This window comes from Neolamprologus multifasciatus, chromosome 5 (genome assembly GCF_963576455.1).
Source record: "Neolamprologus multifasciatus chromosome 5, fNeoMul1.2, whole genome shotgun sequence".
Classification (NCBI taxonomy): domain Eukaryota; kingdom Metazoa; phylum Chordata; class Actinopteri; order Cichliformes; family Cichlidae; genus Neolamprologus; species Neolamprologus multifasciatus.
The window spans coordinates 27,281,975-27,305,446 of NC_140443.1; the positions used below are offsets into that span (position 1 = coordinate 27,281,975).

Below are 23,472 nucleotides of genomic sequence, written 5' to 3' on the forward strand. Positions count from 1 at the left end.
TGTCCTTTGGACAGATGAGAGCAAAAGCTGAGATGTTTGGCTATCATGCACTGTGCCACATTTGGTAAAAATCACATAACAAGTGTCAAACCGGTGGTGGAGGGGTGATCATTTGGACTTCTTTTACAGCCACAGAACCTGTAAGGTTAAGCCAGAACTCCTCTGTACTTTGACAAAGTATTCTAGAGTCAAATTTGAAGTTACCCGACTCAAAATTGGGCCATGCAACAGGACTATGATCCCAAACACAGCAGCAAATCTCTGACAGAATAACAGAAAAAGAAAAGAATCAGTGTTGCAATGGCTCAGTCAAAGCCTACACGTTAAAAGAGTTGCGCATAAACAAAAGCTCACAAACCTCAATGAACTGAAGCAACACTGTAAAGACAAATGGACCAAAACTCCCCCGCAACAATGTGAGAAACCGATAACATCACACAGAAAATGATTACATCAAGCTGTTACTGCTGGTTCTACAAGTTATTGAATCATAGGGTGGAGTGGACTCTGTGCAGTCAGTTGAGCATTCAAAAACTAAGCAGGATCGAGGCTGAACTGGTGTCACACTTTAATTCTTGCTACAAATGTTCTCAAACTGAATACTGAGTAAACAGTGAATAAAAGGCCAGAATGCAGACAGATGTGAAGAAGGCAGAGGCCGAGTGGTTGGTTGGGTCGACTGTCATTCTTCTGCGTTATCGCAGAGACTGACTGAGCTGTGATAATCTCTGAATCTAATCCCACGGTCTTGACCTTTGAATAATCCAGTCCATCTGCCTGTGCTTACAGAGATACTTGTACCAGCCAACAGAGCCAAACACTGCAGCGCTACCACACAAACCACCGCTTTAAATCACGGATTATTGCATCACAGGGCAGAGAATAAATTGGGCTCTAAAAGCTATAATTGAGCCAGTTGCCAATATTCTGCTGTTTTGAACTAAGCTCATTCATTGCAGTACTTACATTCTGGTTTGAGCACACCACTCTGGCTACAGTTAAAAATGGGACATGATAAGCAAGTAATGCGGTCAATGTGGATGCTATTAATCTACAAATCCACTTGTTGCTCTCCCTTTCTCACTTTCAACCAACTACTGAGCCAACAAATGCCTGCTTTCAGGAAAAAAACGATCCAAAGAAAAGCTATATCACATTATGTCACTCATAACTCAAAGAGCATATCCTGTCTGGTCAAGTAGTCAGAAAAACAAAACTCCCTGTTAATACATCTTTGACCTAAGCCCATAAACGCTACCTTACCCTGTTCTCCTCCAGTACTCAAAAAAGAGCCTACAAATATATCACACAGGATGATTGATACCAGTCTGTGTGAAGCAGCGTTCTACCAGATCAATTTGATGAGATGCACTAAGATTAGTAATGTACTCGTGACTCATTGCTTTCTGTATGCTATCCACCAAGGCTGCATGCCGTGTCACTGTGCTGGTGTAAGTGATATATGCCAGTCCTGCTGCTAACCTCACTTCACAGATGCTGCAGGTGCCTGAGAGGTTTCTATCTAGAGGCAGTGTAGCTGCAGGACTACAATAGCCTAAGGTAACATTTTAATGTATTTTAGCCTCTTGAGCAGTTGTTCCAGTGTGTAGGTGTAAATGCATGCAATTCCTTCTCAGAAGACTCATGTGTTGGTAGAAGACATCATTAATTTAACATGCACTGGGCAAGAGCTTCTATTTGTGCCACTTTTAGATTCTATGCAGGCAGAGCTATCTATTAAAAAGATACTCTAGGTGATGGACAGGGTTGGGGTCCTTACTCAAAAACAGTCATGCATTACAAATTACTTGTTACTTTTTTTTTTAAAAGTAATGCAGTATGTTAATGAATCATTTGTTACAATACTCATTATGTTATTTTTGTATTAAGGCCTTTATACACATGCACATATTTCACAATGTGTTCAGTTGGTAAGGGCCTTTATTCTGGAACATGGCCCAAGATAATTACTAGTTAAGAATATAAGGCTTAGACTACAATCCTCCCTATTAACACAAATCCCTATGCTAAAGAGGAGATAAATATAATTATTTTCGTGTTTAAGTTGGACCACAATGCTGAAAACACAAAGCAGTTGAAAACCAGAGCAAAGAGACTGTGTGAGTACTAGTAATTCTACTGTAGATATATGTACAGGTAGGAATAGAGGCCATAGTACTACAAAACTGAGTGATCTTCACTGCCTTTGTTACCTGTTGAAGGCCAGACTGGCTGCTGGGCTGGGGTTGGCATGCACTCAGCTTTAGCATCACTCTGGACTGTTTGCTAGATTTGTGTCACCATGCCGTCAGTGCAGATGCTTGCAAAGAGCTGCTGTTGTGTCAACACTATAATGCTGTTGTGTCTATCCTGGATGCAGTTTGCACTTTATCGTCTCGTTCTTCTCCTTTCGTACACTAAAAATAAGAGTAACTTCCACAACGTCACTTTCAGTTTAAGGTAACACTTTACTTTGGAATGCGTTACCTTAAACACTGTAATTTACACTCAAATGAGGATGCAGGAGCCAAAGTGCTTTTAGTGTTCAATTAATTAGCTGTGTACTTGAATTAATAAAGAGGACACTGCAGCTTAAATTAGTCAGTCATGTGGTGCCTTGACAAGACACTAATGTCTCAAAATGTCTGATAAACATCGTCTTACTGTAACACCATTACTGACAACGTGTGACAAGCTCCTGCTTAAAACAAAACGCAGCAGCTCACCACTCCTATTTGATTTGATTTCATATTTCACAAACACATTTGACTGACAAAGCAGTTTTTAATTCTCAGTCTGCCTTCTTTAGAGCCAGCCTGCTGCTCAGCAGTAAATATCTTTCCAACAGTTTCATCATACTATTCCCTGCAGAGGCAACATGTACATACACATACACATCTATTAGAGAACGAATAGCGCAAAAGGTAGTCATGCAGTTATTGCTCGCCTTACTTTGGGCTTGTGTTGTGCAGCCATGTGAGTATTTATCAGACAAGGCAGAGCACTTAGAGCTAGCCCTTTACAGCGGCCACTGTTTGGAAGAGCTGTCCTACAGCAAAGTGAAATCCGCCACAGCTTCCTTAAGACTATGACACGCAACATAAAATCAATAGATTGACTGGTGGGAATAAAAATACAACGCAGAAATGTGTCAGCACACCCTCTTCCTTTTTAACTCCATTAAATAATGGGATGGTTTTTTTTTTTTTACTCTTTTAAGAGATATACTTTTGATTTAGCTTTAGAAATAAAAGAACTATGAGAACCAACTGCACTGGCTGGAATGATCCTTAGATAAAAAGGACTTTGTTTTAAAAAAGTATCAACAAACTGACTTTTTCCTCTTGGACTAATTTTTTAATTATTCTCTGACTAGTCGAATATTGCATGTTTTCTTATCAACATTAGGCATTTCCAATTATGTGTCATATGAGACAAAATGAGTCTGGGGCAGAAAAACTTTGGCCTCCACAGAATGCTGAGCACCCATGTGTGCCGGCACACGCCCAGATTAAATTTAGACTCGATATGAGAACTTTCAGGTCTGAGAACTTCAATCAGAGAGCACTATTTCATAGAACAAACAAACAGTTTGGCACCAACGCTCCTTACGCAACGTTAGCTGCTAGAACATTAGCCTTGGAGAGAGAGAGATGTAATGTTCATGAAATGGATAAATTTGTAGTTAGGAAACTGAAATCCACTAGTTCCAGTTCCACCCTTGCTCATAACACTGACAGACAACACAAAAGAAGAGAATGACTTGTATAAAGCTAGCTGGGAAATTAAATTTCTCTACATAGCTTTAAACTCCATGAAAAAAAGTGTCCTCTGAGGTCTGTGCTACAGCTATAAATATGAGTACCCTGCTTCTATTATCAACACATGATCAAGGTTTGATGATGGTAGCTTTTGTGTAAGATGGCTTTTCAAGTTGCTGCTGCTAGCATTGTTCCTTCTATGTCTGCTAGAATAGCTTTGTTGGCTACATTATTCTGTCTTCAGTGTCAAGGATTGGCGATTTGAATGAAACCAGATGCACAGTTCAATTTGATCCAGTTGCTAAACCTGTATGCTAAGGATATACCAGAGTTGCAGTCATGGTTAATTTGTAAGGATAGCAAGTGAGTCTCTCATGATATCCTAAAAGTGTTTACTGAAATTATGTCCCGTGATGTTTTGAGAATGCTAATTAAAGAAAGTCTCCAGAGTATTTCTCTGTGATTATGGACCAGACAGCTGACATTACAGTCAAAGAGCAGGTGTCACATTTTGTGAGTAAAGAATTGGGAGTAGAAGAATTTTATGAAACATGTAAAGCAAAAACCAATACCCTTTTAGTTGTTTAAGATAACCTTATAGATTCTTAATGGCAGCCAGCAAATGTAGGGGACAGTGCTATGACGGTACATAAAATATCTTGTATTTAAAACTGATAAGCATGTTCTTTGGGGTTGTAATCAGGTGACTTATTTGGCCACTTAATATCTCATTCCTTTGTTTTGGGTCACTATCTATTTGATAGTGCTGTGCAATCAGTCTGGCTTAATCTAAGCAGAGAGCATAACCCTGTACACTTCTGAATTCATTCTGCTTCTTCTATCAGCAGTCACATCATCAATGCACAGTAGTACCACAGTAGCGGTAGTGCCAGCCATACATGCTTAAATGGAAGAAAATGGATGGATGGAAGAACTGTGCCAGCTGTTTAAGATGTTTATCTCCAAAGTCTAATCTGGCCTTCCTGTTCTTGAGTCTTTTTTCTTTTGCACCTAGTTAGAAACACTTTGTATTTACATTCATGAAGGCACCTCTTAGCTTGGTCAAGACTTGGTCAGATGTTGTAAAATTATTTTTTTAACAATGGAAATAATTCAGTCATCATGCACTTTAGTCATCTTATATGGCCTTTCAGACCTTTTGGTGCTGCTGAGCTGGCAAATGCATTCATTCAATTAAGAATGCATCACATTGTTATTTGGCCACTCCTAAAGTTTTTTGCTGTCTGTCTCTCCAGCTTTATTATGTGTATTTGGCTTGATGAAGGTTTCCTTCACTTCCACTGGAATCTCTTTAAGTCTCATATTTACAAGTACAGTGAAGATCTATCCATCTATCTATACATACATATATGAATGATAATATACTGAACTCTGAGAAACTGTGCAAGCAAGTCAAAGCCTTATAATGACACACAATTCTGTCTACAGTCAAGCGCAGGCAGACCTAATAAGAGAGCAATCGTACAGTTGTGAAAGAGCTGGGCTGTTGCCATGCAATTTCATTCACACTGTGAAAGGAGCATTTATAGGTAAAATATAAAGGAAGTCCAATATTACATCTCCATGACAACCACAGGCCAAAATCAATGCAAGGTAGTCATTTAATATGGCAAGTTCTTGCTCATGGTTGAGGACTTCAGTGATGGTTTTGTATTTACATGTGACCTTAGGGTCATATAGGTTATTACTATATTTTTCAACTGCAGGAATATAAATGTATGAATAGAAAAAGAAGAATCCCTAGCAGTTGCTGATCACACCTTTTATCTAAAGTAGATGTGACTGAACCCACAGTTGAGACTGCTTGTTTTATCAATGTGTTAATGGGACAAGACTGTTGTGATTCACATGCCAGGAAGCGAGTTGCAGATTTTTTCTGTGTGTGGAAAAGACTGCGTTAGTGACATCAAGTACAGTAGCATCAGCTCTAGTGTGACCACATTTTTTAACTTTTTAGTTCTCTTTGTTTTTGCCACTGAGAGCAGGGGGACTGGTGCTATGTTGAAAGTGATATCAAAATAACTACACACATTCCAATCCCATCTAACTAATGGAAGGCATTGGAGGACTAAAAGACACTCATCTTTTATATTATTTTAAAAATAATTGTATTTAGGATTCAATATATTTCAAAAGGTAAGTGCTTGACCCCTGTACCACACAGAGCCTAGACCTCAACGACAGGACACCAGCAGCAGAGTCAAGGGAATTCACCATTCATGGCTTTCTCACAAGGCTTCCAGCTTCACAAGTTTCTGCACTGCTTGTCTGTCTGTTTCCATTCATAGCATATTAATACTGTTTCTATGTCCTCAGAGGGAGGGGGTCTGGGGTAACTGAACTACTGTGAATGCTTCTCTTCACGGGAGACTGAAGTAGGTCTAAGTCAAGGCCGCTAGGACTCATGCTCTAAAACAGACCACAGATTATATGTCCCCAGTGCCACATACAACAGCCACAATCCTCTGGACTTCCCTTTTTGAGGGATACTACTCCCTGCTGGTGTGGTTTGTGTTCCTGTTGGCTTCATTCACAAGCTGGTGAGTTGATGAAAAGATGAAGAGAAGCATGGGGTTACTGTTCTGGCTAATCATAAGGGCAAGAGAGACTGCTGTGTCTGTTATTAAGCTTGTGATGATCATTTGGTTCCATTAGGCTGGAAGGATCAAGAAAACTAACTTGTTTCAATGAGTGAAAGTGGTGAGTCAGTGAAGCTCTGCTCTGTGTCTAATTCGTTGTGGGGTTTCTCACAGAGCATGCCAGGGGCCTCTCAAGCTTTCCCACATTGGACACAGAGAGGATGTGGAGGCGCAAAGCATGGTCTCCCCACAAAAGCCACTGTGACCTTGAAGAGTGGTGCAGGGCCAAATGGACAGCTCAAGGGCCACAATGAAACTCGATTCACTTCTGCCCTTTGAAACTTAAACACCAAAACCGATTTGTAGACCCAGCATGCATCTGGGGCGGGCATGAAATCTGATTTCTTTTTTTTTTTTTTTTGGGGGGGGGGGGGGGGGGGGGGGGGGGCACTGCACTACGTATATAAAAACCATCAAGCCGCAAAAGTTTGCACTGAATGAGAACTTCACACTCTTAGTCTTGCTTACCTAACTGTTTTAAAAAATGATAAATCTCTGTATTTAAAACCTATTTTAAAACAGCTTTAGACTATATTTTATTGCTCCTGTGCAGCTGTTGGGAGGCAGAAAACATTTATCTTTGTAGATGTTGGTGCCAACACTCATATCATATATAAAGCAGTGAAGGATGCAAGCTGATTTTATAACTAATTAACAGGAGTAATAAAAAAGAAAAGTACAGTTACTTGGGGTTGTAACAGTGATACCGACCTATGAATCAATCAAGCATATAAAAGGCACGTAACTCAAGGGACGACCAGTGTTGTGCTACACATTACCAAGAACTCATACACTTACTGATACGCTTATTAACAGCTGGTCCACCCCCCCCACCCCCCGCCAAAAAAAAAATCTGTCTGTTAGGCATTAAATTGTTTTGTACCAACAACATGAGTGCCAACGTTTTTTGAAGAATTAAAGGTGGTCATACCAAATATTCACTTTTCAAGTTTGTTAGAGCTGTTTTATGTCCTATGTATTAAGAAATGAGAGGCAGCTGTAGTCCCGTATTTGTATAGGCAGATTTTACAGTAGATGTTCTTCCTGATGAAACACACCCATCCCACTAGTTTATAAGCCCCTGAGTTTATATCTCCTCCCAGTCTCAAAGCAGGAATCTGATGTGTAATAGGTTAACCACTACACCACAGAACCACACTTTTCATTCTTAAATAATGAACATCATACAATACAGTAGAGCCTGTTCTCCTAAGTGACCACTTAGTTATATACAACTCACACATCTGTGTGTGTGTGTGTGTGTGTGTGTGTGTGTCTGTGTGTGGAGGGGTTGCTGTGAGGACATCCTGCTGCGTTCCGTCATTATACAAGCTTGGTCTGATGTCTGAGGTCGCCAAATTTGAGCTGAAGGTTTGATTCTTACATATGTTTTCTTTATAATACAACATAAGGGGTATAGAATTTAATAACACCCCATAAAATCGACCTTAACCAGGTGTCAAGTTAAAGGCCCCTCCATCCACATTTGCTGCTGAGACGATACCATCTGTTGATGATAGTAAAATGTAGACACACGTATACAAAGGAGTATATACAGACAACAGCCCCCATCAGTGAGTAGGCTATTACTGCATTAGAAATTACTCATTTACTTTTACTGATGTTTTACTCTGTGGTCAAGTTGCGGATAATTTCAATACATTTTATGTCCTATTGATTTATTCCCTTTAAGATCTGCAGAAATTTCAGATTGATTTCAATTTAATTTTGTCACATGACAACAAAACCATAAAGCATTTATTGGAACATCCAGAAAAAAATCTTAAGGAAAGGAAATATTTAAGGGAAAAAAAGCTCTAATTTTCAATATATAAGTAAATAAACATCTCCATGATCGGTTAAGTACTGCTTATACAAAAAATACACATATACAGGTTTACATGCACAGGGTGGCATTGCTCAATTTCCCAGCAACACTTGCCAACTATCCTTTGGTTATTTTGGATCTCTATCAATGGAAACCCGAAATGACAGCTCTGATATCTGAAGTAGTCATCCTACTGCAGCCGTCCCCTCCTTTTCCTCTGAAAGATAACAAAACCATCTAAGATAATAACATAATCACCGGGGACTTGACTTCAAAGCAACATCATGACTTGGCTTCTCTTTAAAATCCATTTTGTCCAGCTTCACCTTTAGGTGGTGCACTGAAAAACTACTCACTTGCTTACAGGCTCTCTGAGCACTCCCCCCCCTTCTTCCAGAGCAGGACAAAACAAGTCTTGTTGGCAGGCCGATGGCAAATATTAATACATATAGCTTCAGTTTGAATCATAGGCACTCTTTTGAAATAAAGTGAAAACCTAACACAACATAAATGTGCAACATGGCTCCAAATTCTTGCTTTTTATGAACAGAAATCACACACAAAAGTTTTAAACCCAATTACTGGCTATAATAACACATATGCCATATGAGGAAAAAAGGTATTCATGTAGCTGTAGTTACAGTACTTCAGTACAGCCAAGAGTAATCCTTTATGTTGATTTCTAACATCCCCCAAACGGGAGAAATAGCACTGCTTTAACACACTATGATGGAAAAGGAAGGTGGCAACCAGATCCTGACTGACGTGGACCCACGTGAGCTTACAAAAATCAAAATAACCTCTTTGCACATCCAAAGTACTTTTCCATGTACAAAAACACCCACTGTTAATCGTTGCTATGAGCGTGAGCGACCAGAAACACCAGTCAGCCGGAATCAAGAAGATTTAAAAGAAACATTTGACTAAATAACTTGAAGATATTACATAATTACTATTTCCATTCAGCAGAGAGGCAGGGCAAAGCTGAAGGATGTTCGATGGCGTCCTTTCTAGCCAGGCACAATATTTAGTCAGTCATTAGTAATCACACAGGTTCATTTCCTGTATTGTGGAATAAATGTCATTAAGATCCAATTGACATATCGCATGTAGCTCCAATCAGGCCCCTGTAATGCATCATAATCCTCTAAATGGAGCAGTGTTTATCCCGCGAGAGGCTGAAAGGCAGTGCTCTTCCTCAGCAAAACATGCAGAGCCCACAGGTGGAAACAAAAATATACCTCCAGCCCCACCCAAAAAGCAAACTCATAATATTGTGTCAGAGCCCTGAAATTGTGAAATTTCACAACACACGGGCCATTATTTTAAACACCCACTCATCGACACTCGACGCAAAGTTCCCACAAAGTGATTTCAAGCTATACTTATTTTATTTTTAGTAACTAGGCCAATCGTGAAAAATGTGGTGCGAGGATGATCACTCCACTTCCTCTGCTAAAACTCTGACAGCATCCCAACAAGACAGAAATAACTCTTTTTTTCTCTCTCCTTAGAATAGGTGCAAAGATATATACAGGCATAGTGAGCACGATTCTAACAGCCCTGCCTTTTTCTGCCGTATTGCCAAAGCAAACTTTTTCCCTCTTTCCACAATATGGCTTTCAAGGTGCTGGTGATGTTTGACAGGCAGATATGATTTTACAGCTTTTTGGTTTGGTTTGTTTTTTAATGGGGTAGAGGGTGAAAGGTGAATATGTTCAGGCCTGACAGACAGAGGTCAGGATAAGCCGGAGAGAAGAAGAGTCACAGGAGTTGGGAGGTTTTGTGCACTGGGATGGTCCTAACATGACATGACGGCCTCAAGTGAAGCTGAATGCCTGCTGTGGGGAGGCACACATGGTGAAGCATGGTGTATATATATGTGCCACAGTTCAGTGAACTGAACCAAGCATTATAAGCGGAGCTCCAGGCTGACATTCTGTAGCACAGGCTTTTCCCAGAAATGACAAGGAAGTCTCTGCCATGTCCGATCAGCCTGACGATGTTCCTCTCCCTCTCTCTGCTCTGACTTTGAGGCTTTCACACTCCTTTGCTGATGCAGTGTTCTTGTAGCTGATGCTCAGCTCGGCTGCAGCAGTTATGCCACCGATGTTTAATGTCAATTCCCACTACTGCCAATGACAAGCGAGCCCTTACAGCAAGATCCGTGTTCTGATGAGCTGGGAATCATGAATCACTGCTCAAGTCCGAGTAAAGGATTGAAATAATAATAATTTTAAAAAGCCATCAACACCCACAAGACTAATATTGGATGCTTGGATACACCCAAGGCTTCGAAAGAGAGGGGACTATTATTAATAATTAAAAAAAGAAAAAAGTTTGGGAAAGCACACATGTGAGACCCCCATCTTGAAGAGGTGAAGAAACACAAAGCAGTCGCTGTGATTTGACAGAGCATACACGTTAACGTCGGGGCGACCTAATTTCTGTTGTGGGTCGCATGAAGCCCCCCTTGCTCCTCCACCCAGCCATCCAGCCAGCTCCACTCCCTCGCTCTCTGAACGTGTAATAACAAAGCGTTGATCAATAAAGTGTACTTTCCAGTGAGGCAACCCTGGAACCCCCTCTCCCCGCCACTCCACCCCCTCTTTGTTCCAGCGTAAGCGCAACAGCATCTGTGTTGGCACAACAAAACCAACTTCTTAAATGTTGTCGCACTCTCTCTTAAAGCTTCCCCCCTCCCCTCCTTTCTTCGGAGTCCCCTCTCGCCAAAATTTCCCTCCCTGCCTCCGAGCTACTTCTGAAATGTTCAGGCGTTACAGGGAGGCTCACAACTCATTAAACGCCGCGCAGCTCCGTGGACGAGCCCCCCCAATCGATAACGGCATCATGTAACGTAAAAAGCGGGAGGAAGGGGGGAACGGGGACGGAAAGTGCTCGTTTGAGGGTGACACAATGTTACAACACTGGGAAACATGCTCGTAGAGCGACATTGTAACAAGTGGGATTCTGCTTTGCGCAACAAAAACAAGAAAACTCACCACAACTCCTGTAGAGCCCAAAGGAAACCGGAGGGGGAGGCGAGAGAAGAAGAAGGGGGAAAGAATGAAAGCCAAGTGGGAATTTATCCTGTCTTCCACGTTTTCAACCCCGGCCCCTTTCTCCACACCCCAGGAACCGAGAGTGTGAGTGGGGTGGAGGTGGGGGGGGACCAGGGTGATAGCAGAGGAGAGAAGCACGATCTGGGACGCACTGCCAACACTTCACAGTCAGTTTATCCGCTAAAGCCAGGGTAAAGAAAGCGCCCCCTCCAAAAAATTTGAATTTCGTCCTTCTGTAGCGTCTCTTCGGAGGGTATTTTCTTCGCCTTCTTGGATGTTAAATCCCAGGGTTTATCCGCTGTATCCGGGCGCGTCGGCCGACTATTCTAGTCCGCCATGTTGTGTGTCTGTCTGCATAGGAAGAATGGGAAGCGGGGAACGAATTCCCAGGCCTGGCCCCGTCTCTTCTCCGCTGTGTTTCTCTGTAGCCCGCAGCGACACCTGCTGGCCCAGATCCACTTTACACCTTCCACACTGCAGCGGTCCCCACCAGTGCTACCTAACACAGTATTGAGGGTCAGAGACCTGTTCTGATTGATGATAGACCACTTTATTTTTCCAATCTACATACATTTCAAAGGGAATTATCAGATTATTCTTTAAAGAGGCAATATAGAGGCAACTCTCCAGTGGCAATATTACAGAAATGTGACATCAGTTTGATGGTTGGGCCCACATGTTTAATAGAGGAAAAGGTCATTTGTTGAAAGCCATGTAATTTATTTTTAACAAATAATTAAAGACTATTTTATTCAGTAATATATCCAGCGATAGTCTTTTGCCTATAAGCAAAATTATTATTATTTTTATCCTTTCATTATTAGTCAAGTTATTTTGCTGAGGTTATTACATTTTTACCCTTTCTAATGACGTTTTCAGGTATTACATCTTGGTTTAGTAGGAATAAGTAGGTAGAGAACTGATTTTCTAGCTAAAATAATATACATTTTATATTATATTTTATTTTACTGGTAACAATTTTTTAAATATAATTTACTGAACCACTTTGAAGCTAATAAATAACTAGTAGTAACATATAAAGGATAAATAGTTAATTTCCGTCTACAACAGTCGGAATGATCATCAGATTCAGAAATTTTAATAAAAAATATTTTTCATTGTTTTTTTTGCTGCTGTTGTGTTTCTTTGAGAATGTGTTAATAAAATAATCAATAGGAAACTGTGGGCTAGAGGAAAAAATTACAGGCCCTTATATGTTTAACACATGCCAGCAGTTTAACCAGACGATTTGTATCACCTGTATATGCAACGTTTTCTAATATTAATTCCAAAGTGAAGAATGTATAACGAGAACAGTCTGGGCCCTTGCACAGAACCCTGTGGAACTCCATGATTAACTTTTGTGTGTAAGAACCATCATTTATATAAATAACTACAATTCAAACTTCCTGGAAACACAATTGTGTATTCTAGTCCATCCAGCCATCCTCTTCCGCTTATCCTTATCAGGGTCGCAGGGATGTCTTGACCCTATCCTGGCTACCATAAGGTAAGAGGCAGGGTACACGTGATCAGTGTTATGAAATGTTGCACTCATCTAGCAGCACAAGGCCAGGCAGAGATGTTGTCTGAGGGTGTGAGAAGATCATTAGGAAGCATCATTGTAGTGCTGCTTCTGTGCTTTAAATGTATTACTAAAATTCATACATAAACTATTCCTCTGAAAACAGTCACATAACTGACCTGTAATAACTCTTTTGCGACCTTCTGCAGTAAAGAGAAAGCTGGAAAATTTCCTACAATTTATTAATAATTTATACAGATGAAAGCAAAAAATATCATATTTAATATTGAACTGTTAGTTAATGGTATTGGGGACTTGGTGCATACACTGTACCATGATACACCCAACACAGCCAGAAAAGCTCAGTTTTTCCAACATTTAAATTCTCCAAAAACCACCATGAATATGTTTGGACACAGGAAGGGAGTTAGGATCCTCATGCTGCGAGGTGACATGTGCCATCAGCCATAATAAACTTTTAATAACACCGCATTAGTCTCCATAATGTTCATTCAAGGATTCTGCACGCAAGATGTCATATTCCATTTCTTATTTCTTATTTATATAGCATAAATGAAGAAGCATTAAGTTAAAACTTTATTAATATTGAAATATACATACGTTGTGTTTTGACTTCTGGTTAATGTCCACACATAAAATCATTAAGTAGAAATTAGAGTATCATGCAAGGCAGTAGAATGTCAGGAAGTGGTGTGAAAGAGTGTAACAGCATTATAAGTTTTGCACCATAAAAAAAAAGAAAAAAATATTACCAATCCACTTTTTTTTTTTTTTTTATTGGATGCAACGTTAAGTGTTTTAAATATCAACTTTAAAACAGCAAAAATAAAACATTGTGGACAATGTATTTCATTTGCATTTTGCTCTGATAAGAAGGGCACTGCATGTAGAATGTAGGGGGATAGGGCTGTACTGTGCGTACAAGCGTGTAAGACAGGAAGTTAATTAAAAATGTGTGCAATTCAGCAGCTGACAGATCTGCAAACATAATGCTCAGACCGACAGGTTAGCAATGACAGCACGGGTGAACTCGTCGCTTGTTGCATAGCCCCCCAGATCTGCAGTGCGCACCTGTTGCAAACATAAGGACAGCACGTTATTATATGCACAGCTGCAGAAACACATGTCCACATTCTGTATCACGGTCAGCATGTTAGAGAGCCTTTGAAAGCAGTACTCACAGAATGAACACAGTGTGAATGATGATATGAAAAGAAAAAAAAAAAAAGCATCAGTTGAACTTTCCTCTCTTTTTCTGGCCCCACATTATTTCAAGTACCAATCCAGGTTTGGATTTAAAACACATCGAATGACCATATACAGTATTTCAGTGTATTTTAACGATCCAGGAAAGATTACGTTGTTGTTGTTCAGTATGAGTAAAACTCTTGGTTTGTTGAAATATTTAAATTTAAATGCTGGCTAAAGGCACATGATATTGCTTTTACTGGGGAACTTGGGTCAAAGGTCAACACACAAACACTGTATACCGAAAAAGTATTTTTTTTATTTATTTTTAGTGAGCAAGCTTCCATTTCAAATTGATGCAAAATAGTACCAAAAGCGAGATGGACAGGATGATTGAACCTTTATAGCAGTTATAACTGTGCTGACTTTATGGTGGGAAAAAAAGAAAGAAGACTAAACCAGGAAATACCATACAGCAATCAGCAAAAACATCAAAACCAATTAAAATGTAAATAACATTGATCAATGTGCTGTGAGGGCATTTGTTGGGAGGTTTTATTTGTTGCTTCCCACCAACATTTTTACAGAAGAGGCACACCCTTCCAAGGTGACAGCACTCCCTGACAGCAGCAGCCTCTCCCTGACAGCAGCAGCCTCTCCCTGACTACACTGCATCACACCAAAACAAATCAAAGGAACCTTTGTGAGCATCCAAGTCAGACACCACAGGACAAGTCCCATGTCCACAGCCTGATGGTCAGCGCTTGGAGCAGCACCACAGTAAGGATCCAAATAATATTAATGTTTTTAATGTTATGGCTGATTTCTGTATAATCATGTGACAAATTCTTCTGCTATGTGCTTAAATAACTCTTTTTAATAAACTACATGCTACAACTGTGGTGACTTTGATTGTGAATGGCTAATGCAAGCTAATGCTGCCATTTAATTTTTTTGATGCACAAAGATACTGATCTTTCATATCAGTTTCCCCAACAGCTGCCAATTATGATGTTTTTAATTACGCCAGGTTACAGTGAACAGGAAATCCCAGCGCCAATAGTTGAATTTATAGTGCTGCAATAATGAAATTACAGTTTTATTTAAATGTGCAGTAATTTGGAGCAGCGTTGTACTGTTACTGAGTTACAGTTACAGTTACAGTTTTAGACCAATTCTGAAAAAAGGCGATACAAACTTTTTAAAAGACTCTGGTGGCTTTACAGCAAGTTTCCAATGAAATGCGAGACCGATGGGACAGGAACATTTAAATAATAAAAGTGAAAAAAAAAAAAGATGCGCTTCCCACAATGTGTGAAGAAATCGTCTTTATGAACTCATCAGCTCAAAACTCCAAAAACAAAAAGATGCAAATGAGGTATACTTTTTAATCCCAAATCAACAGATGTCAAAGCTTAACGGAAGTGGATCTACAAGCAACCCAGCAGAACCCATGTCATTATGATGCAACTTGTGTCAGAAATGTATAGTACAGCTCTCAGTGAGCTGGCATTTGGTGTGGGTGGGTGGGTAGGGAGGGTGTCTTAACATGCATCCAGACCATGTTAAGAACAATGTCCAGATTTAGGGAAAAAGGAGTCAGTCAGCGAGGTCTATGATGAAATATCTTTAAATGGGTCGGTGACGCAGGTTTTCCACAACAGCATGCACAAAATCGGTAGTGGTACAGTATCCGCCAAGGTCTCGTGTCCGTACCTGGAATTTGCACAAACACACAAATGTATACACACACAAACAGATGGCAATGGGGTACAAGGAGGTGGAGGAAATTAAAGCAGATGGGAGAAAATGAGCATTCAGACAGTGTAATAATAAAAATAATAATAATTTAATGATAAACTACCCTGCAAGTTGGTGTTTATTACCATCATCTAAGGGGACAAAAGCTGACCAACTTCATGTGCATGTTTGTGTCAGTGCATGTTAGTTTCAGTACGGAGCAGACGCAGCTTTTTAGTCCAAAATAGTTTAAAAAGGAATTTACGACATAATTTTGTTAACAAACCCATACAAACCTGAACATGTAAAAGAGGGACAAAATTAAGCAAGGAAGGCACTGAAAGAGAGGAGCTAAGAGTGACTTAAAAGTAGGAATTCAAAGGCTCTTTAACACACTATGGTATACTATACAAGCAGTTAGGATGAGTTATTTGTAGGCCAAGAACTACTGAGATTCAAGATGATGTTGTTGGCCTTAGACTGCAAGGCAGAGCTCTAAGGCAAGCTGATCTAAGGCAAGTGTAATGTAATTAATGATTTACATTAAGTTTCTATCACCATTTTTTTAGAGGTTGTCTTTGAGACTTTGTGTACACAAATACAGCAGTTATTGACTCACAATACCAAGATCACAGATTTAGAATATACAAGTCTGACTGACTTTATTTGCCCACATATTACAGAGCCATCAGCTGTTATTTTACTCTGTTAGAGGTACTGAAAAAGTGGAAGTAAAAACATACAGAAAAAGCAGCTCTTTTGATGTTAATAATGTTAATGCTTCTGGATTTATATAACATAGTGGTGGTCTTATCATTCAAAGCCTGCATGCAGCACAGACTGGGCAGAGCTAACACTTACCTTGCCCTGTTTTATGACCCTCTTGACAGCATCTGACACCATTTGAGAATGGTATTCCAGACTGCAACACAATATAATCACAATGAACAGGTGACCAGACACATGTCTGCATTCAGACAAACAGAGCTGCCTGAGGTTGTTTAAGATCTTGATGATTATATTGGGTTAGGACAGACAATTTGAGGCTATTGTGTAAAATTTGATATACTCATTATGAAAAAACATGTAGAAGGTGACTCACTTGAGGTGCCTGAGCATGTTAGCAGCACTGAGCAGCATGGCAGTGGGGTTTGCAATGTTCCTTCCAACAGCTTGTGCAAATGGGTGGCGTGCACCCTGAAAAAGAAAAAAATGATACGAGAAATGAAAAACTGCAGTATAAGGATCTGGGCAGAGAAACCAACAGTCCATTAATAGTGATAAATATCAATTCATAACACTATTTTCTACAGAAGCCCAGTTTACAGTTTTCTCTTTTATGCTCATCTGCATAAGAACTCTACACATAGTAAGGGAAACAAAAAGGGAAACGTATAGGCTTTGAAGTAAATCAGGACAAGGAAAAAAACTAAACAAAAAGACAAACAAGCGAGAGGTTTTGGAAACTCACAGTCTCAAAAACAGCATATTCTGCACTGTAGCTTTCCCCAGGAACAACTCCTGCTCCTCCAACCAACCCTGCTGCTAGATTGTCAATAATGTTACCGTACAGGTTAGGCATCACCAGCACGTCAAACTGGTAAGGGTTTTGCACGAGCTGCAGAAGAATAATACAATGACAAGTTTAAGCCTGAACCAGCGGTGCTCAGCTATGGTCATTTTCTGCAGTGAAATCAAAGTGCACGTCTTCAGTTATTCTACTTTTTTTAATGGACTTTTTTTTTAAACTTCTAGCAAACGCTAAGTTATAAATATAAAATTAGGAATAAAAGACAGCATTCACTTATTTAATCTAATGGGTAATAAGAACAATAATAATAATAATAATAATAATAAGGCAAAGGGAAGGAACTGCAAGTCTGTTTATACCTGCATACAACAGTTATCAATGATTATGTTCTCATATTTGATTTTGGGGTACAGCTGGGCCACCTCTGCACAGCTCTGCAGAAACAGGCCATCACCGAGTTTCCTGAAATAAGATACGAGGACATGAGTTACTGTAATGCTAATTTTTAGCCTTAATGGAGGTACATGGTTTCAAAATAAGACAATAACAAAGACAAAGTCGGCTTTAAAAGAAAAAAAAAAAAAAATCACCCACATGATGTTAGCTTTGTGAACAGCAGTGACCTTGTTTCGCCCTTTCTTGGTAGCATAGTCAAAGGCAAACTTGGCGATGCGGCGTGACTTCTCTCTGGTGATGATCTTCAGACATTCAATCACACCTGTTACACTCTAGAAAACACAAGAGGATGACAACATATGGTTAAATATATTTTGCTGAAGAGTCAGAAAATGAAAATGAACACATACATTATGTTCTATAAACAACAATCTCCCACATAACCTGACTGTAGACTGTCTTTGAGGTCTAAGTGTAAATAATCATGCTGTAAACTAGGTTTCATATTAAAATGAATAAATAGGAGAGTTAAAGAACCACAACATAAGTAAAGGACAAATCAAAATCTGGCTTAATCTGTATTTCTGTAACTTAACTATATTCTGATGCCCAGTTTAATGCTTCTTTCAAAACCCTTAAACAAACCTTCAAGTATATTTGCAGGTGGGTGTAAAACTGCTGTTTACGCTCTGATTGCAGTGAGTAAGAGTACTGTTTACCTCATGCTCTAGGGAGCTGTACTCCCCCTCAGTCTGCTCACGGATGATGACTAGGTCCAGGTTGTTGTGACGAGTGCTGTAGCCTGGCAGGCTGTTTACATGAACTACATTAGCAAAAAGGTCCAGCTTGCGCCTGTGGAGTGGACGGATGTAGAGTTATTTTTAAACGCGACATATGCAAATAATAACGCACAATTTTTTATTTGGTCATTTACCTTAATCTCATCTCATATGAAGCCAGCTCGCCTTTGAATTCCATGGGTGTGTGAATCTTTCCTAAATAAGATAACATGCCCCAACATGTTAAAGCCTAAATACACTGCAGTTCAGACTACTTCAGTGCAGCCATTTAAATTAGCTTTTTGTTACTGGATTCAATTTTTTTGTGAGAGAAAAATCAAAGAATTAAAGGAAATAAGACTACCTTTAATGGCAACTCTGTTGCTCTTCATAGAGGTCAACACTTGTTCCAGTTTTTCCTCGCTGGCCATGTTCTGCACTTCACTCATGTGGAATTCCTCAAATTCTACTGGGACATCACCTGCCTTCAGAAAAATGGGGGGAAAAAAATCCTTCTTAAAAGATCACAAATCAACATAAAGAATGACAATCTTACTCAGTTTTAATCCACTATTTTACTTTAACATTAAGCACCATATTTAAAATGATTTCTTAGAAAAAGTAAAGCAAGGAGATTATTTGCAAAACACAACGAGATGAAAAAGGAGCTTCTTAACATTTAATATAAGGAAAATGTAAAAAATCGGACCAGACAGAGGAAAAAAAAAAACTTGTACATGTATTTTTTGTCAAATGTTCCCTATTATTTTCTATCATCAGAAAACCTGATATACTGAATACAACATGTTTGATAAAAAGCAGTTATGAGTCCATCGTCAATCTTATGTAAATGTACCTTAAAAACTTCCTTTACAGCAGTCATTAGTTCAGGTCCTACTCCATCCCCTGGCACCATTGTGACTTTAAAGGTAGCATCAGCGCGGGCCGGTGGTGTTTCTGGACTACAGAGAGCAGCAGATACACTCAGTGGACGAGAGGCCAACTGTGGACACCTGGAACCGACCAGGCCCTGAAGGAGGGAAACAAAGGTACACTTACTAGGTACAGTATTACAAAGAACACTGCAGTATACTATAAACCCATATATCTACTCTCTAATAGTATTACTTATCAACACATTGAAAACCCTAATATCGAGAGCTCAACTGATACAGGATCCAATATTTCAATATATTTGCAGAAATTCTTTTCCTTTCAGACACATACAACAGATTCATGTTAATTAAATCTATTTATGTTTGTTTATATGCTCATTTAAGCTCAACTCTGCCCAAGTTAGTTTGGATCAACTGGTTGTTCCAACTGGGAAGCTGCCGAGTGCCTTCTTGTGGGCAACATATACAATGTCAACAATCATAACATTATTGAATGGTGTTTCTCCAGCCTATTTACAGTTTTAATTGTTTTAATCAGTTGTTATACATGATGATACCAACAGACTGGTAAATAATATGAGTCCACTGAGTATATCAATTTTGATATGGGCTTGTAGATAGATATACTACATATATATAATTTGCACATATACCAAACAGTGCACCTACATTATACATTTTGTGGTAACTTTTTAGGACCTAAGAGAAGTTAAAAGAGCAGCAGCCTACTTGAAACAAGACTATTATTGGTCATTGATCATTGGTCAGAGGTCTGTTAGTGTCCAATTGGTCAAAAAGAACTTTTTTGATAACAAGCAACACCAGAATCACTTGTCTACATCTGTTACATTCAATGTTTGCTTGTTACAGCTTCTGAACACCCCCCCCCCCCCCCCCCCCCCCCCCCCCCCGTGTGTATATACAAAAATCTGTTCAAGATTTTGAAACATAAAAGACATTTAGAAATTATCGGAATAAAACAATGTTGGGGGAATGACATTTGTCAGACATTTGTTAGAAAAAAACACACCAAGTGAGAACAACTTTGTGTAGCAGGAATGTCTTTTCCTATTTCACTCATTTCATCATGTCATCACCAGTGAGCCCAACTTTATGAGAAGCATGTTTTAGTCAGAAAGAGAGAATGAGGGTACAACACTGTAGGTACCTACAGTATATAATATTATAAATTACATTTCATCTAATATTATAGTAATTTCATGCATATTGCTATTCAGGATTATGCCTAGATGCATTTTATAAGGGAAGACGTCAGTAGGGGATTTTGTGTAAATACACACAGACAAATAAATGAGAAAAAATCTGCGTAAATAAAGAAACAACAAATGCAGATGTTTCCACACAGGTGCACTATATAACACAACTCCAATCAGGTTTGGAGGCATATATGAATATTTTAAGCAGGCCCAGGTGATTCTGTATTAATAGGAAATGGCAATAACAAAAGGTCTTAGTGACTTTGAAAGATGAAGACTTTGTAGATCATTGTTTGAGCAAAGATGGCAGGAGCATTGGTCTCAAACAAGCCCGGTTATGCCATCCTTATTTTCTGACATCCATATACTGTTAATGGGATTAATGCTTCAATCAGCAAAGTTGACTAAAGTGAGGACAGACAAGGGGAAAAAGTCACCAACATTTTAGTTATTTCTACCAGTTTCCACTACATATAAAATACCAGGAGATGTCCAAGGTAATTAACATATCATACACCACACACAAGCATGTCGTCAGTGACACAAGTTCTGTTGTGGACTCTACAAAGATTCACGACATCAGTATACATCAGGCCTTACAATAGTGGACAGAAGCAGCAGCAGCAGCTTTCGTGCAACAATGGGTAGCTCAACGGATTTTTAGGTCGGATGCCCTTCCTGACGCAATCTTTGGCTTGTTAGGTGAATTATGTTAACTAGTACACTACAACATCAGAAGATGTTACTGTCTGCTGACCACCAAGACAAAAAGAGTGGGGAAGAGCTTTCTTCTTGGAGTCATAGTTGATCCACAGATTACATCTGTCCAAATAATCAAGTCAGTATATGTATAAATAATCCCTGTGACACAAGCTTCGCACTGTGCTAAAGACATTTTTTTTACTGGCTCTGTACTGGCTAGTACTAATGTTTCAATGGGAAGAGTTACATCTGAATTCGGATCTATGAGAAATTTATTACTTAATGGTATGAAAAATTGTCGTTGAGAATAATGGTCAGTCAAAAGCTGAAAACCCTAAGGGAGGTGTTGGATCGATGGGTAAAACAGCACTCTGTGGACCACAATGGGGAAAAAATGGTTTTCCATCCAGGAAGAGTTCCTGAGACTTTAGGAATCAGTAGCAATGCATGGTAAAGCTGTCCTGGTGGTATGCAAGAGAGAAGGACAACCGCTGTCCAAACGAAAACCTGTAGTGATCCCATATGTGTCAGTTAGCTAGGTTGCTAGCCTCAGTCAGGAAATAGTTGTGCTCCCATTGCTTTGTTATGACATGTCCACACAGAGGCTGTCTGCCAGTGAAGCACTGAGGAAGTACTGAAGTACACATTTGTCGCTGGTCGAATGTCCTAACATATTTAACGCTACATTTTTTTTCATTGAATCAGTGGGAAATATAAATGGCGAAAACATGGCAGTGATTTATTTATTTATTTTTGGTCTTTCAAGGCACATTCAAGTTACAACCGTGTAGTTACTGCATAAGGCAGGATTGACTCGTGATGTATTCAAAAAACATTATGAGCAAGCAGATGTGTGCTAGTACTAGTGCGTTTTGACCTGAGTGTGTGCCCCAGCATCTATTACTAAGAGACTTTATGTTGTCGTCCTCTTCATTTATTTTGTCACCGGTTTGTATATTTCAAGGTGATCCTGAATGATTATCACCCTCACCCGCATCTTACCTGTAGGCAACAAGTTAAAAGGCCAACTCAGCAATCTTACAGGTTAAAGTAAGACACTGAATATATTTGCACTCTTACTGACACCTAGAAATTTGACTGAAAACTAAACCTTGTCTGAGTTGCTCGCTTCAAGTCTTTCGGCTTGTGATTAGCCCGACGAGTAGCAGTAGCTAACGGTTCACTAAGGACAGGGAGGTTACTGACACGGTTAACTGACACAGGCTGGGAGGCTAAGCTAATTTAGCTGACCTTCTCAGCTAACGAGGATGTCTTATTAAGGCACGTATCTACTGACAAATAAAACAAACCGAGAACTATTTTCAGCAAAATAAATCCAGATAAGGAAACACACTGCAGACGTCCATGAAGCTCACGACGGTTAGCTTTCACGTAAGAAACACATGACAACACTCAGTGCGTAAACGTCTCTTTGCTGCGTTTATATGAAATATGACTAAAGCAGCCATTTTTTTCTATTTACACAAAAAGCCCGTCAAGATAATTTGTGCTCTCACCTTGAACAACGTTACTAAACTTCCCCTCAAGACGACCGCCATCGTCACAGGCACGAAGCGACTAGGCTACTTCTTCTGTGGTGGAGCGGTAATAATGGGACAATGGCGCCCCCTGCAGGGGAGAACGCAAAACTACCGCTTTCTCCACGGGGAGACCAATTTCCATAAACCAGATGGTACACAAACCTGGTTCTCACCTTACATGTCACAGTGCTATCACATTGCCAGTCTTAAATAAATACATAAATAAATAAATGAAATAAACAGAAAACAGAAAAAAAACAACAACCGAGCATTAGAAAAAACATTGCAAACATGAGAATTTGAACTTGAAGGACCCCCTCAATTAAGGTGATCCTGACAGAGCTGTCATTGAGTTGAGTTGGAGCTTGGGGACCTCAACATGACCCTCTCATTATTAAAAAGAAACATCACCAGAATGCAATAAAGGATTTGTGTGTTGATTAAAATGTCCTGGGAGAGGACACATTGTATGCTCAGACCAAAATTACACAGATGAGTTCTCCAAAAGTTGATTCTGTTCATCTGGACGTAGCGTTTTGTGGGAGAAACGTTTCGTCACTCATCCAAGTGACTTCTTCAGTCTCAGCTGACTGCAGGTTTCCCCAATCTTATAAACAGCACATTT

General features: G+C 39.6%; 2 protein-coding genes across 3 annotated transcripts in view; both read right to left on the minus strand.

Annotated features, from left to right (window-relative positions):
- The window catches only part of ptpra (protein tyrosine phosphatase receptor type A), a 30,707-nt gene extending 19,319 nt beyond the window's left edge, over positions 1–11,388 (minus strand). The window contains exon 1 of the mRNA XM_085160585.1: positions 11,252–11,388. The gene's annotated coding sequence lies outside the window, so the exon portion shown is untranslated. The remainder of the gene's footprint in view (positions 1–11,251) is intronic.
- Positions 6,801–22,949, minus strand: idh3b (isocitrate dehydrogenase (NAD(+)) 3 non-catalytic subunit beta). 2 transcript variants are annotated; one of them, XM_085160613.1, is made up of 11 exons: positions 22,824–22,949; positions 19,348–19,521; positions 18,856–18,976; positions 18,647–18,707; positions 18,432–18,564; positions 17,911–18,044; positions 17,676–17,778; positions 17,257–17,403; positions 16,888–16,982; positions 16,647–16,707; positions 6,801–13,928 (listed from the first exon to the last, which is right to left on the minus strand). In XM_085160613.1, the coding sequence occupies exons 1-11, from the start codon at positions 22,863–22,865 to the stop codon at positions 13,851–13,853; spliced, it is 1,149 nt and encodes a 382-aa protein (XP_085016739.1). In that variant the 5' UTR covers positions 22,866–22,949; the 3' UTR covers positions 6,801–13,850. The 2 variants fall into 2 exon arrangements, with proteins under 2 accessions (XP_085016739.1, XP_085016738.1); XM_085160612.1 differs by having other exon boundaries at positions 6,801–15,761.
- Positions 22,950–23,472: the final 523 nt, after the last annotated feature.

Excerpts from the sequence above, each read along its gene's own strand:
- idh3b (XM_085160612.1), bottom strand. The coding sequence starts at position 22,865 with ATGGCGGTCGTCTTGAGGGGAAGTTTAGTAACGTTGTTCAAG. Across the intron at positions 19,522-22,823 it reads GTTTAGTAACGTTGTTCAAG|GGCCTGGTCGGTTCCAGGTG; the intron begins GTGAGAGCACAA and ends TCCCTCCTTCAG. Across the intron at positions 18,045-18,431 it reads ACAGCTCCCTAGAGCATGAG|AGTGTAACAGGTGTGATTGA; the intron begins GTAAACAGTACT and ends TGTGTTTTCTAG.